A 13,114-nucleotide genomic window follows, 5' to 3' on the forward strand; every position below is an offset into this window, starting at 1 on the left:
CATATTCATAGTCATGAGCATATTCCCAACAAAGAATATGGAGTGCCCTGTCCCGGGGTATAAGGTAGAGGTTTACATCTACCTTATGTCCCCCACCTCCCAACACACTTGTGCCTTGATAGCACCAATGAAGTGGATAGCCTTTGTGAGCATGTGGCTTTCATTGCACCTGCATAGTAAGTGGCCAGTGCTCTAACCTCAGGACATGCAGTAACAAATGTGGTTCAGGCCCCTTTTTCAGGCAGGAATTCTCATGTCTTGCTTTCCAAAGTGTTGGGGGCAGTCTCATGCCTGAATAAAACAGGTTTAATGTCCAACTCTTGAGTCATACTGTGGCAAAATGGCTGCTTGAATTTGCCTCCTCGGTGGCTGAGTTAAGGAAGTCTATGTGTTTTGTAATATTCCTTGGGATATATTGGTCCCAGTCCTCAGCTTGTATAGCTGGCACAGCTGTGTTGACTCCAGTGGAGTTATGCTGAGTTATACATAGCAAGAAGCTGGTCCACTGAATCTGCAAGTTACCTTGTTTTGTTCTGTTGTAGCTGACACTAACCAAGGAGATCAAACAGGCTGTTATGATGCGAAGCTAAAGGAAATATAGCACTTGCTAGGCAAATTGTCTTCTTCCAACGTGCTTAGCTAGGTAGTAGTTTAAAAGATCCTAACAGTGACTCAGAGCAGGGGGTGGGCAGGCAAAAGGAATGAAAGGTCAGGGAATAGCTTTCACTGTCCCACTAACGCCTGCTAAAATGTGGCTAGTTGAACTGGCTGAAAATTTCCCATCAAAACTCTTTAATATACAATGGCCTTCTGTGACATCTGGGACCCCCAGCACTGTGAGGTACTGAATTCTCCTTCTGCCTCAGCAGGAGTGAGTGTCAGCTCCCTGGTGCACCAGCGTGTCCGCCTTGCACCAGACTCTTCAGGACTGCCAGAATAAACTTGGTCTTGCAGGTAGCAATCAGGTTAGCTGAAGACTCGCACTTCACTTTTGATACACAGCATCAATATGGTTTTGTAACAAAACAAGAATAGGTTTGTTGACAAAGATCAGACATCTAAGTGACACTTAGCCAAAGGGAAAAAAGAGAGGTCTGGTTACAAGCAAAACAAAATGAAACATGCTTTCAGGTGACTAGACCTTAATCTTGGTGAGTTACAACCTTTGTCTAAGCAGCTTTCTTACTCACATAAATACTCGCAGAAAGTTACCAGCATCTCCAGCCAACCAAGCCAGGGGATCCAACTTTCACAGGCTCACCAGTTGCAGTTCCCAATGTCCCTTAAGTGATGGGTTACTCAAATGTCTTTTTGTTCCCCTTTAGGTTATGTGTACTGATGTTGATTTTTGGCCTCTTAAAACCTAAATGGTCTATGCCCCACTTCTTTGCCCCTCTCCCTGTGTGATTAGCTAAGATCTGTGAGGGTGCTTGGGTTAGAATTTCTTAGTTACACGTGGCAGGAGGTTCTTTGGGAAGGCCTTTGACCCTGGTCTGAATTCGACTAAATTTGATGACATTTGGGCCATGCTGCAAATTGCATTTTTATACCATGCAAGGTTCCTGGTTTGAGGGTTGGTACCCAGAAAGGGTAAGATTCTTGTCAGGGTCTAGCTGGTCTTCTCTTTTGTATGGGGAAGTTTGGCTGCTGGGTTTGGTTTACACACAATAGGATAAAGAAGTGTTGACGCACACCAAGCACCTGGGATAGACACCTCTTACAGTCTGATACACTGGAAAAACCCACCTCCCCATCTCCTGGGAAGCGAGCATTATTCTGTTTCACAGACTGAGGAGCCAAGACATAGGGAGAGTGTTTGCATAATGAGTCAGCTTCCCCGGAAACTCATTTCCCTGTCCTCTAACTGCTGTCCTGTGGGCTTTTGGTGTGGTTGGGAAGACATGGCCAAGCAGAAGGTCTGACAAGTCATAATGTTCTCTCTTACTTGGTAGCTGTTTCATTATGCTCTGAGCATTCTGCCCTAGAGCAGTGTTATAGTGTTATCTGCACTGTGCATAATTTGGTGTCTGAATTTGGGTGCTACAGGAAGGAGTTCTTGGGTTGAGAATGACTTCAGTACAGAGCATTATGTTTTGGCTGTGATGAAAGCTGCATAGCATGCAAGTTGCTCACTGTGCTGTAAGTTGCCACAGCTGTGTGTATTCATTAAACAAAGGGTATTTTTATAAGTACCTTCAAATTCTCCAACGTGCTTGTCAGCCTGTTCTCTGTAAATTCTGCCGCCATCTCCATACATGTACAATGTAGGCTTGAGCCCCAGTCGTGCAGCCTTCATGTGGACTCTTATCTAGATGAGCCATGCTTGTCAGAGTAGCCAGTGGCAGTGCAGCAGTGTGCAGAGTATTGGGCCAAGGTTCGGTAACCATTCTGCTTTGTCAGAGTGGCACCCCAGTAGAAGCCCCACACTGCTTTATTCCTTCAAAACAAAAAGCAGTCAAGTAGCACTTTAAAGACTAGCAAAATGGTTTATTAGGTGAGCTTTCGTGGGACAGACCCACTTCTTCAGACCATAGCCAGACCAGAACAGACTCAATATTTAAGGCACAGAGAACCAAAAACAGTAAGCAAGGAGGACAAATCAGAAAAAGATAATCAAGGTGAACAAATCAGAGAGTGGAGGGGTGGGGGGAAGGACAAGAATTAGATTGAGCCAAGTATGCAGACAAGCCCCTATGGTGACTCAGAAAGTTCCCATCACAATTTAAACCATGTGTTAATGTGCCGAATTTGAATATAAAAGCCAGCTCGGCCGTTTCCCTTTCCAAAACGGTGTGATAATTCCTTTTCAGTAACACACATACCTTTAGGTCATTGACAGAATGCCCCATTCCATTAAAATGTTGACTAACTGGTTTGTGGATCTGGAGTTTTTTGATGTCTGTTTTGTGCCCATTGACACAAAGTGCCATGCTCCTCTACTAACATCATATATGCCATCATGTGCCAACAATGCCCAGGTGCTTTGTATATTGGACAGACTTCTAACTCCCTTAGACAAAGGGTCAATGGGCACAAAACAGACATCAAAACACTCCAGATCCACAAACCAGTTAGTCAACATTTTGAGTTTTGAGTCTGTTCTGGTCTGGCTATGGTCTGAAGAAGTGGGTCTGTCCCACGAAAGCTCAGCTAATAAACCATTTTGCTAGTCTTTAAAGTGCGACTTGACTGCTTTTTGTTTTGATAGTGTATAGACTAGCACGGCTTCCTCTCTATTGCTTTATTCCTTGTTTGAGCTAAGCAGCCCTTGAACACTTGGATTTCCAAGCACATAATGCCTGTCTCAGGCTACTTCTGTCAACACCCAAAAATTGCCAGAGAGCAGGCCTTTTTTCTGCTGGGTTGCAGAGGAGCTGCTTTCCGGCACTATTTTAACCCTAGCTGGGAATCCCATAGCTGGTGGTGCTGGCAGGGCTCCACGCCCCAGCTGACTCCTAGCCTCAGAGCTGTGGGGACCCCCTACTCTCTCCCCCACCCCATCAGCTGGGGTTCCCATGACAAAGACTGCCAGCCAGGGCTCCGCACCCCAGCCAGCTCCCAGGTGTGGGGCTTCAGGGTTCCCCCCACCACACACCTCCGCCAGGAATATGGGGGCTGAGGCTGCTGGCAGGGCTTGAGTTCCAGCACCTTTTTTGCTCGGGAAAAAAAGCACTGCCGGAGGGTGTTCACACTTGCCCCTCTGTTGAGAGATCATGTCAACACTGGGGACACCATTAACAGTGGGAGCAATGCACTGTGGGAATGTATCCCATAGTGCTCTGTTGCTGATCCCTGTGCATCTTGGGATTCACTGCATCTTCTCCCACAGGTGCCTTGGCTGCTGGGATCAGCATCGTCAGTAGCTCCGTGAGCTCTCCTTGCTGAGGGATGTCAGAAGCAGCACAGCAGCCTGTCTCCCTTCCCGCAGCAGTAGCCTGACGTTTTGTTCCTAAGACAGGGCAGAAAAGGAACATTCCTATTATTTACTCTTTGGTTTTGTTCCCCAAATGGAGCAGCTCACTCAGCTGTCAGATACTTCCAAGAGCTTTGAAATGGGGGGGGCACATGCCAGCAGAGATCAGAACCCTGAGCAGAGCTAGCAGGGCAGGTGCCAAAACGGCAGTGTCTGCACTGGCTTCTTGTCAATGGCAAAGGGAGGAGGAAAAGAAGTCTCTTGTAGGGCTGAAAGATTTTTGTCACATGAGCTGGGCGTCTTTCACCAAAAAACAGTTTTTAATCAACAAAACCTGGTCGCCTCAGAGTGTATCGCAGCCTGGGTTTGTTAGGCTTTGAGGTGGAGAGCATAGCCCATCCTTCTTCCCACCTGTAAGGTGAGAGGGGCTGTGGAGGGCTGGGGGGAGGGAGCAGGGGGATTGCATAGGCTCATTTGGTTTTGAAGGTAATGATGCTGTTGCAGGGGGATTTTGTTTGCTTTCGGGGCAATGGATGGCTTTTTTTTGACATTGTCAGGGCATCTGGAACGTTGGATGGGGAACTCTTATTGTAAAAGGGGTAAACTTCTCCCTGGGGAAACAAGTCTGCCTCTCTCTCCCCCACAGAACTCCTACCTGGTGCTGGCTGGCCTGTCAGATGGACTTGTGGCAGTTTTTTCCGTGGCACGTGGCATCCCAGATGACAGCTGCTCCTACTTGTGCTCACACGTGGCAAACAGGTCCAAGTTCAACATCTTGGACAGTGACCCCCGGCAGAATCCCTACCCAGTGAAAGCCATGGAAATAACAAACAGTGGGGCTGAGGTCTGGTACAGCAATGGCCCTGGCATTCTCATCATAGACTGTGTGACCTTAGAAATAAACAGGAGACTGGAGCCCTACAACCCTCCATCTGTGATCATATCTATGGTTTGTAACTCAGAGTACCATGGGGAGGAAGTAATTTGGTGCCTGGATGATAAAACGAACTACCTGGTGATGTACCATACGGCAACTTATCAGCTCTGCGCACGATATTTCTGTGGTGACCGCAGCCCTTTAAGAGACATGTTTACGATCCAACAGCCATCCGCAGGGATCCCTGCTACAACAGGTATACACAGGATGGTTGTTGAGAGTAGCTCTCTGGCTGATATGAGCATTATCTACAGCCAGGAGCTGGGTACGCAAATATTAAACCATCAGGACTCCCTCACAGACTATTGCTCTGTGTCTTCCTACTCGTCCTCCCCTCCTAACAGAATAACTAGGTCCTCCTCCAGTCTGCCAAGTTCACCTGCGAGCTTATCCAGCGTGCCTTTCTCCACGGATTGCGAGGAGTCTGGCAAGTTTCATGAACCAATCCCTTCCCCAGACAGAGCTGAAAACAATGCTGCACCGACAGACAATGCACAACTTCTCCAAGCTGTAAAGATCCTTGCAGTGAAAGACCTCATCTGGATCCCTAGGTAAATCATCCATTAAAACACAAGCTAGGGCTGAGGCACAAGTGGAGCATGAAGTAGTTTGGGTTTAGAAAAGCTCTCAAATGCTTGGGTTTCTTTCTGTTTGTAATTTCACATCAAACTTACCCATGACGGTGAGTAGCAATCAGGTACAGTAGAGGCAGGTGGGCAGACAGTCGCAGAGCGACTTCAAGTGGCGCTTAACTCACGTTAATGAGAGTTAAGCGCAACTCTGATTCCGGCATTTTGGGGGTTTACAGTTAAAAAAAAAAAAAACTACATAACTGTCCTAGAATGTCATTTCTGTAACATTTGGATAGTATCTAGTACTGCCCCTTTGGCAAAAGTGGGTTCTCGAAGGATTGATTCCATTAGGAAAAGAAATCATGATACAAATCAGCCATCTTGTTTATTTACAAAAGAAAGAAAGGAAGAAAGAAAGAAGTAAAGTCTTGTTTCGTTGGACAGAGTAGGAGCAAAATCAGCAGACAGTTTTCTTGCCTAGAAATTGCCAAGTCCACCACTTTAGGCTACTGTCTGGGTCCGGCTCACCACTGCTTTTGCTGGCTTTCTGCCTCTGAGGACATGGCTATATCAGCTGCAATGTAAGTCAGCATTAGTGGAATTGGAGGTAGCAGACTTTGGGCTAGAAAACCCAGTGCTTCAGCTTCAACACTGATTGTCAGCTCTAGGTTAAGAATTTTCTAACCTGGACCTGAATCTGGGGCTCCAGCATCCACTCCAAGTTCACAGATCTGAGTCCAACCAGCCATTTCCCAGCTTTCCTAACTCCCTCCCAACATGTGGCTGTTGTAGCCCTATGTTCATGGTGCACAGTGGAGCCAACAGCCTTGCTGAGCCCCTGGGCAAAGGGGTGGGGCCTCTGGCAGAAGGGGCAGGGCTGGGGCAGGTGGGCCTGATGGTGCAGTGTGGGAAAACTCCACTGTCCACCGAATTTCTGTCCAGAGGACAAAGAATGCCATCCCAATGAATGGGTGAATACTTTAGTGGCTTCCCAAAGCATGAATCCACGGGGGCTATGTCCCCACTGCAGAGCAATAGGGCTTGAATCTTGGGCCCCGCTTGACTCGGGGTTGGACCTCCACCCACACCGGGTCCTTCAGCCCTGGGTCTGAGCCCTAGGTTATCATGTGATGGCGTAGCAAGAAGAGGGTTAGGCTTGACTTGAGTGTGAGTTCAAACCCTGGACTTACACTGCAGTGTAGATGGACTCTAACCTTCATGCACGCTGGTACCAATTTCCCTGCATTTGCAGCTAGACAAACACTCAGTCCACGTCTTAGTACTGACCTGCCTGGTGGCCTATTGCTTTGAGTGGGTGCCATTGTCTGAAATTGTTTTTACTATGTAAGGAGCTTGACTGAACCTCCTTTTGAGCCTGACAGAGATTGTTTGTTTGTCCCAGCTGTTGTCTTTAATAAGGTTCATGATCACCTGTGGATCTCAGACCCATCCCCTGGTGCCAGCCTTCAACATGTGTAATGAGAAGAGCTAATGTTGCATTATGTGCACGTGCTTTCCCTGGCTGCCAGTGGTCCTTGTTGTTGAACACGATTGTCTCTTTTTTGTCTTTAGGAGGGGTGGCGATATCATAGTCATTGGCCTGGAGAAGGAGTGTGACACACAGCGTGGCAGAGTCATAGCCGTATTGAAGGCTGGGGAACTGGCTCCTTATGGGTGAGATGGAAGGAGAGTGTGTAATTCATGATCACAAAGGATCAAGTCAGTGTCAGTGTGAAAGGCCTGCAGTCCTCTGATTGGCCTCTCTCACTTAGAGGCATGCGAGCATGGGTTCTGCACAGCCGAGCAAGCTCCCAGTTTGAGGAGTCACTGTGATTACTGATTAGACTTGAATTACATAGAGATGGCCCCAGTGCAAGTTAGAGCGGCCCAGAGGCTGGAATGGCCCTAGTTTGGTAAAGCAGAGCAGAGTGTAACTGTGCTCCTCCTGTTCCTTAGACAGGGATAAGCAGGAGAAGTTGGGATAGATCTTCCCTTGCATGCCAGATCAGTCCAGTCTGGCAGTGTTCATGATCTGACCCAGACATATCACGGCAAGTTGCATCTCCAAATCTTGACCTGCCTGCCTTGTTTCCCAGGCCAAGCCAGAGCTGAGATAGCGCCTCTCATTTTGCAAAATGGGATGTTGCAATAACCCTTGGCCCAGGCCTGCCAGGTGCTGACTTTCCTGGGCTTTGCAGGCACCCAGCACTTGGCAGGAGGTCCTCAGCGATTGGCAGAATTAGTCCCTGTATTAAGAACAAGAAGCGTATTTACTACACAGTGCAGCGCCTGTCTGTGGCTTCATTCACTCAGAGCAGGTTGAAGTTCTAGCTCTAAATGAGCACATTTATACCAGCCGTAACTCCTGGCACCCTGTGGGAAACAGTTCGGGACATTAATTTAAAATGCTTCATGTAGCAACTGAGCTTCCAAGTAAATAAATCACCCTGGTTATAGCATTGGGCTGTTTTTTGCTGACCATTTAAACACCGACATACGATTGTGCTATTCATGGCAAGACAAAGAGAATAGAAGTTAAGTTGTGCTGTGCGTTGTGAATTGCCGCTTATTAGTGCACAGCACAAGTCATATGAAACCAAACTCTTCCTTTCATTCACGCCCATTGATAATTTATGTCTTGGCCTGTCCACTGGCCCTTCTACTCCCTGCCCATTTGGCTGGGTGGGCTCATTTCAGAGATCACCTAATTTAAAAACCAGGAGGAAAGAAGCATGGGGGGAGTAGAAGATTAGATGAAATGCCCATTGCTAGACGGGTCCCCTTTTACAGTCTGCAGCCTGGGTGATTCAGGCAAAAAAGTGATTGACTCACCCTCTGCCAGCAGGTTGAAAAAGCCAACAAGATAGCGCTCCCGGTGGCAACAAATTACTCGCCCTGGCTAGGGGGCATTTGCAAGGCTGCAGCATAACTAATACAGAGCCAGCTGTTTGGTCTCTGTCTCAGTAGCAGGGTGTGAGTGGGAGGTGGCGATTAAAGGTGGCATTCTTAGGGCCTGTTGTGACATAGGGCAGCTTCCCCACAGCTGTCAGATACTGAACTCCCTAGCTGCTTGTCCCGTTCCTGTTTCCTACCACCCTGCTGGGGCAGTTTCCCAAGGGGCAAGTCCCTTTTCCTTAAGCACTGCTTCGTAGAGTGCATAAAGGAGCCTAGCAAGCACTGGAATCCAATCAGTTATTCGGATCTTACTAAACGTATTATGGGGCAAGTTCTCCAGCCTCTCCTCACATTGAATAGCCTCCGTGAAATGAACGGGATGAAGGGTTACTGAATGTGGCCCTGCATTAGTGTACTAGTGTCATCAAAAAAGCCTCATATGACTGTGTCACTGTGTTGGGCTCCGAGCTGTGGTCTGGGGTTAGTTTTCTGAGGAAACACTATAAATGTCACTAGGAGTTACCCCGCTTTGTTTTCATGTGTTAGAATACCTCCCGCTCTCTTAGAAAAGCGGATTCATTGAGTGTAAGACAAACCCTGAGCAGCCAGTGCTTCTCAAGAGCTACACCTGTCTCACACTCCACTTTCCAAACCTGTTCTTGGTTTCCCAGGGCACTGGTTGAAGCTGCTATCGTAGCAAAGGACACAGTCGTGTGCTGCTTTGAGAACAAAAACATGGAATGGTGTCTCGCTGTCTGGAGGAACTGGGGCACCCAAGAGTTTGACATTTTCTACCAGTCCTATGAAGAGCTGGGAAGGCTTGAAACCTGCATGCGAAAAAGAAGGTAGTGCTTGTCAGATTTAACATCAAGCATCCAGGAAGGACCAGCTACAGGGAAAAAAAACTGACGCTCCTCTGAATTCCAGTCTGGGCGCTGTTGTGTACCTAGAGAAGTGTTTAGCATTTTCATTTTTCACGTTTGCTGCTAAGGAACACTGCAGAGCTCTTCCTGAAGAGATCTCCTCTGCAGTGCATTTGCCAGAGACTTGGAAAACCAAACTGGTCATTTCCTCCTTTCTGTTCAGTAGGGAACAGGATTTATTAAGCCCAGAAAGGGGATGATCTCTCCACAAGGTTGCCCTTACGTGTACCACCTCCCTAACCCTCTGCCCATTTCCATTCTCTTTTCTCCCAGTGTAAAGTCCCTCTGCAATCCCCAAACATCAGTGCAGCTGCTGCTTAGCTCCTCATCCAAGAGAGCTTTATTAACTACACAGATACACATCTCTCTCCCTCAGAGACTGAGCTTTTACACAATACCCCTACCATCTGCTCTCAACAATAATCCTTCAGTGATCAATGTATTTCTGATCTGTAAAAGATATTGTGATACAGAGTTACTGTGAAAGGCCCACAATGATCTGCCAATGAATACTGCACAGTGTCAGTTCATTAATGAGCTATTTAATTGTACTGCTGCAAACTGAATTGTATATAGAGTCCAATACAAAGTGAAACATCAGCGCTGCAGCTGCTTTACCAGTTGTTAAGAGAAGGGAGTAATTTCATCAGCAGGACTTGGAAATTTGGTCCTTCTCCCTCTGTTACTTTTCTCTGCAAATGAATTTGGAAGTAAGCTCAATTTGCTGGTATATAAGTGTTCTATCACTTTTTAGATAGAGCTGTTTATACAGTTTATTTTTCACATCACTAAGGTCACACTGGACCTAAGACAGCATTACACCAGGTGTAAACACAATCACATTATCACAGCATGTACAGAATGTAAAAAGTGAGGCAGCTGCTGCTGAGTGAATGTGTACAGTATTGAACAGGTTTTATGCTGAGAAACGTATGCTAAGTCTGAACATAGATGTAAGGCTGCTTGATGTAGAATTAGCAGATTAAATGTCAGATTTACATTTCTACTGCAAGCTGTTAAAATAACTATCAGAAGCAAAACATATCTCAAAATAAACAGACTCCTCCAAGAATTACACCACATCAGTGTTACCATTTATTGGCAGCTGGTGACTGCATCAGTCACTGGATGTTTGCACAGCTCCATGATCAGCTCCAGAGTTGTTGCATCTGATTAAAATGCAAGCTCTTGCTCCCCCACACTAAATACCTGAATGGTGGGGAGAAGACAGGTGGTCCTGCCCCTTGGCTTCACCAGCAGCTTTAGACCATATCAGGGTTACAGATACAATCTGCCTTGATACCAGTCAGGAGTGGTGCAAGGGACTGTGGGTTTTAAAAAACTAGAACCAAAACCAGCCCCATCAACGTGAAGGACGTGGTCAGCTGTGGGAATTGCACATTTTGGTGGCTGCTTCTCTCACACACTGATTCTTGGGCATGCATTGAGGCAGCACATGCTATTTTTCCCTGTGTTTGGCTGTGTGCTACATGGGTTTGATCCTATATTCATGTGAAATTAATTGGAGTCTTTCCATTGACTTAAATGGGCACTGGAGCAGGCCCTGAGCTGCTTAGCATTATTAGTTATTATACACCCCCTGACTGTACAGGCCCTACCTCTCTTCACCCGAAAAAGCTCTGATCTACAAAAGCAGACCATGACTGAGCAAGGCCATCAAGGGAATGACGAAGCAGGGTTAGACCGGTTGTTGCCAGCCTGACTGTTATTAATACACTTCTTGGGAGGTAGCTCAGAGTCTAGATCGTAGCAGGGAGGTGAAAGAAGTGAAGAGGCCCCCAGTAAGAAGGGACCAGCCCAGGCAGGTCTGGAAGCCAGCGGTGGGATGTGATAACAGATTGGAGCCCAGATTGGACCACTATTTCTGTGCTGTGGCTGCTTTACCAGCCTGTCGTTCGGTGTGGGAAGAACATCGCCTGCTGACTGTGGAACCTGTGGGAGCCCAGCAGGCTCTGAGTTTTGAACACAGCCTTTTGTGCAGGGGTGGGCAAAATTTTGCTATTCAGCCCACCCAGCTGATTAGCAGAGTGTGCATATTTACAGCCAGCTGCCCCTCTCCTCCACTTGGGTCTGTCCTGCAGCCAGGCTGCTCCCAGGACCCTCCTTTTCCCTGTGCACGGGGCAGGGGGGGAAGAGGATAGTGCTGATGTCAGCACAGAGCAGGTGTTGGGGAGACGGATGCCCAGGAGAGCTGCTCCCGTCTGAGGTATGAATGTTGACGTGGAGAAATTCATCTTAAAGAGACAGTACACTATTTCTAAGATTTCCACAGCAGCCACCTCTCCTCTCTTTCACGCGCACACACACACACACGCGTGCACACACACACTCCCACTCCCTCTCTCTCTCTCTCCTTCTACCCACCCGCAGTCTCACACCACCAATCTCTATGACACACATATACACAGTCACTGTACACACACTGTGCCAAACACACACTCCCAATCTCAGTGCCACAAACATTCCCTCTCCCTCTCGTGCGTGCGCACACACACACACACACACACTGTCTAGCACCCAGTTCCACCTGCGACCCTATCCGTTTCAGGGGCCTGAAGCCAGCCCCCAATAACTTCCCAACATTCATGGAGTTGCCCTCCTGCAAAAATTACTACCCACCTCTGCCTTAGTGGGTCTGGCCTGTGGATGGAAGGGCTGGGGAGGTTCTGTGGCCTGCAGCGTGCTGGCAGTCAGACTAGATCACAATGGTCCCTGCTGGTCTTAAGGCCGTGAGACCTGTGTTCCATTGGCTTGGGCATGAAAGCCAGTTCTGGAGGCTGCACGCAGTTGAATTTTTGGCCACCAGTCAAGCCCAGTTACCAAGCTATCGGCTGTTGTAGTAGTGCTCCAAAGGAAAAAATACAAGCTAGAGGATTAAAAACAATTTTCATGAGATGCCTGTAAAGTTTCCAGCTCCCATCCCTCCCCCAGTGCAACCCAGCCAGAGTCAGAGCAGCATCAATCTGCACAGCCAGGGCTCTTTCTCCACTGGGCTGGATGACAGGCACGGAATGGATTGTGTCAGGCACCAACTGCTTGTACTAGTTGAACTTCTCTAGCCCGGCACACCTGGGACCTGGCTGGTGCCAAACCAGAGAGTTTGCAGAACCACGGGGTCAGTATTGTCTAGCAATAATACCAATGCTTCCGTGGCTTACTGGGCTCTAAGAACACATTTGGGGTAAATTACAGCTATTTAACAGCACAGAACACAGAGCCAGGACTGGTGGCTGTCAAAAAGTTTTATGGATGGTGGGAAGCTTGGCCACACCCATGATAAGTGGACATCCAGCTAACTAAAATCCTGCTGGGCCACGGATATTGCCAGACCAGAGCGTGCCAAACTAGAGAGGTTCAACCTGTATGTTGAAAAGCACAATTTGGTTAAGACAAAAGGCTATTGTGGGACAGGCGTGCAGGGGACGCAGTCGTGGCCCAGGTTCTGGCTGGTAGTTTCACAGACTCAGGTGCCATTCAACATGAGTGACAGCATCAGAATCTGGCTCCAAGATTGTGCTGTTAAAAATCAGTCCCAGGTAAAACAGCAGCCCGGGGATAAGAGCCTTTGTGACTGGGAAATCCAGCTTAGGCATTCCCATCTCAGGGAGAGAGAGAGGTCAGAAAGTGTACAAGTGCACTGGGACAGTGCAATTTGATGTATGTCGCAACATTTGTTTCAAACAAGGTGAATGACTTCCTCAGCTGCCCAGTTGGAACAAGCCAATGGTGCAGCCTTGTTTGGTAGATTGTCCAGGTTTTGCCAGTAGGTGTACATTTTTCTCAATGCTCTCTCTCCCCGCTTCAGAAAACCAAAAAGCAGCCCTGTAGGAGTGGGTCTGCCCCACCAAAGCAT

The 13,114-nt window shown here is 47.8% G+C and overlaps 1 protein-coding gene across 7 annotated transcripts in view; it reads left to right on the forward strand.

The window, feature by feature from the left end:
- LRRK1 (leucine rich repeat kinase 1) overlaps positions 1–10,310 on the forward strand; it is a 132,298-nt gene extending 121,988 nt beyond the window's left edge. For 6 of the 7 annotated variants that reach the window (XM_075006425.1, XM_075006424.1, XM_075006427.1 and 3 more), the window contains 3 exons: positions 4,560–5,401; positions 6,995–7,096; positions 8,989–10,310. In XM_075006425.1, coding sequence (XP_074862526.1) covers positions 4,560–5,401; positions 6,995–7,096; positions 8,989–9,166 — 1,122 coding nt within the window. In that variant the 3' untranslated portion in view covers positions 9,167–10,310. Of the gene's footprint in view, positions 1–4,559; positions 5,402–6,994; positions 7,097–8,988 lie in introns of those variants that run through there. The other variant, XM_075006430.1, reaches the window with a different exon arrangement.
- Positions 10,311–13,114: the final 2,804 nt, after the last annotated feature.

The sequence above is a fragment of the Carettochelys insculpta genome, chromosome 12 (assembly GCF_033958435.1).
Source record: "Carettochelys insculpta isolate YL-2023 chromosome 12, ASM3395843v1, whole genome shotgun sequence".
Classification (NCBI taxonomy): Eukaryota; Metazoa; Chordata; order Testudines; family Carettochelyidae; genus Carettochelys; species Carettochelys insculpta.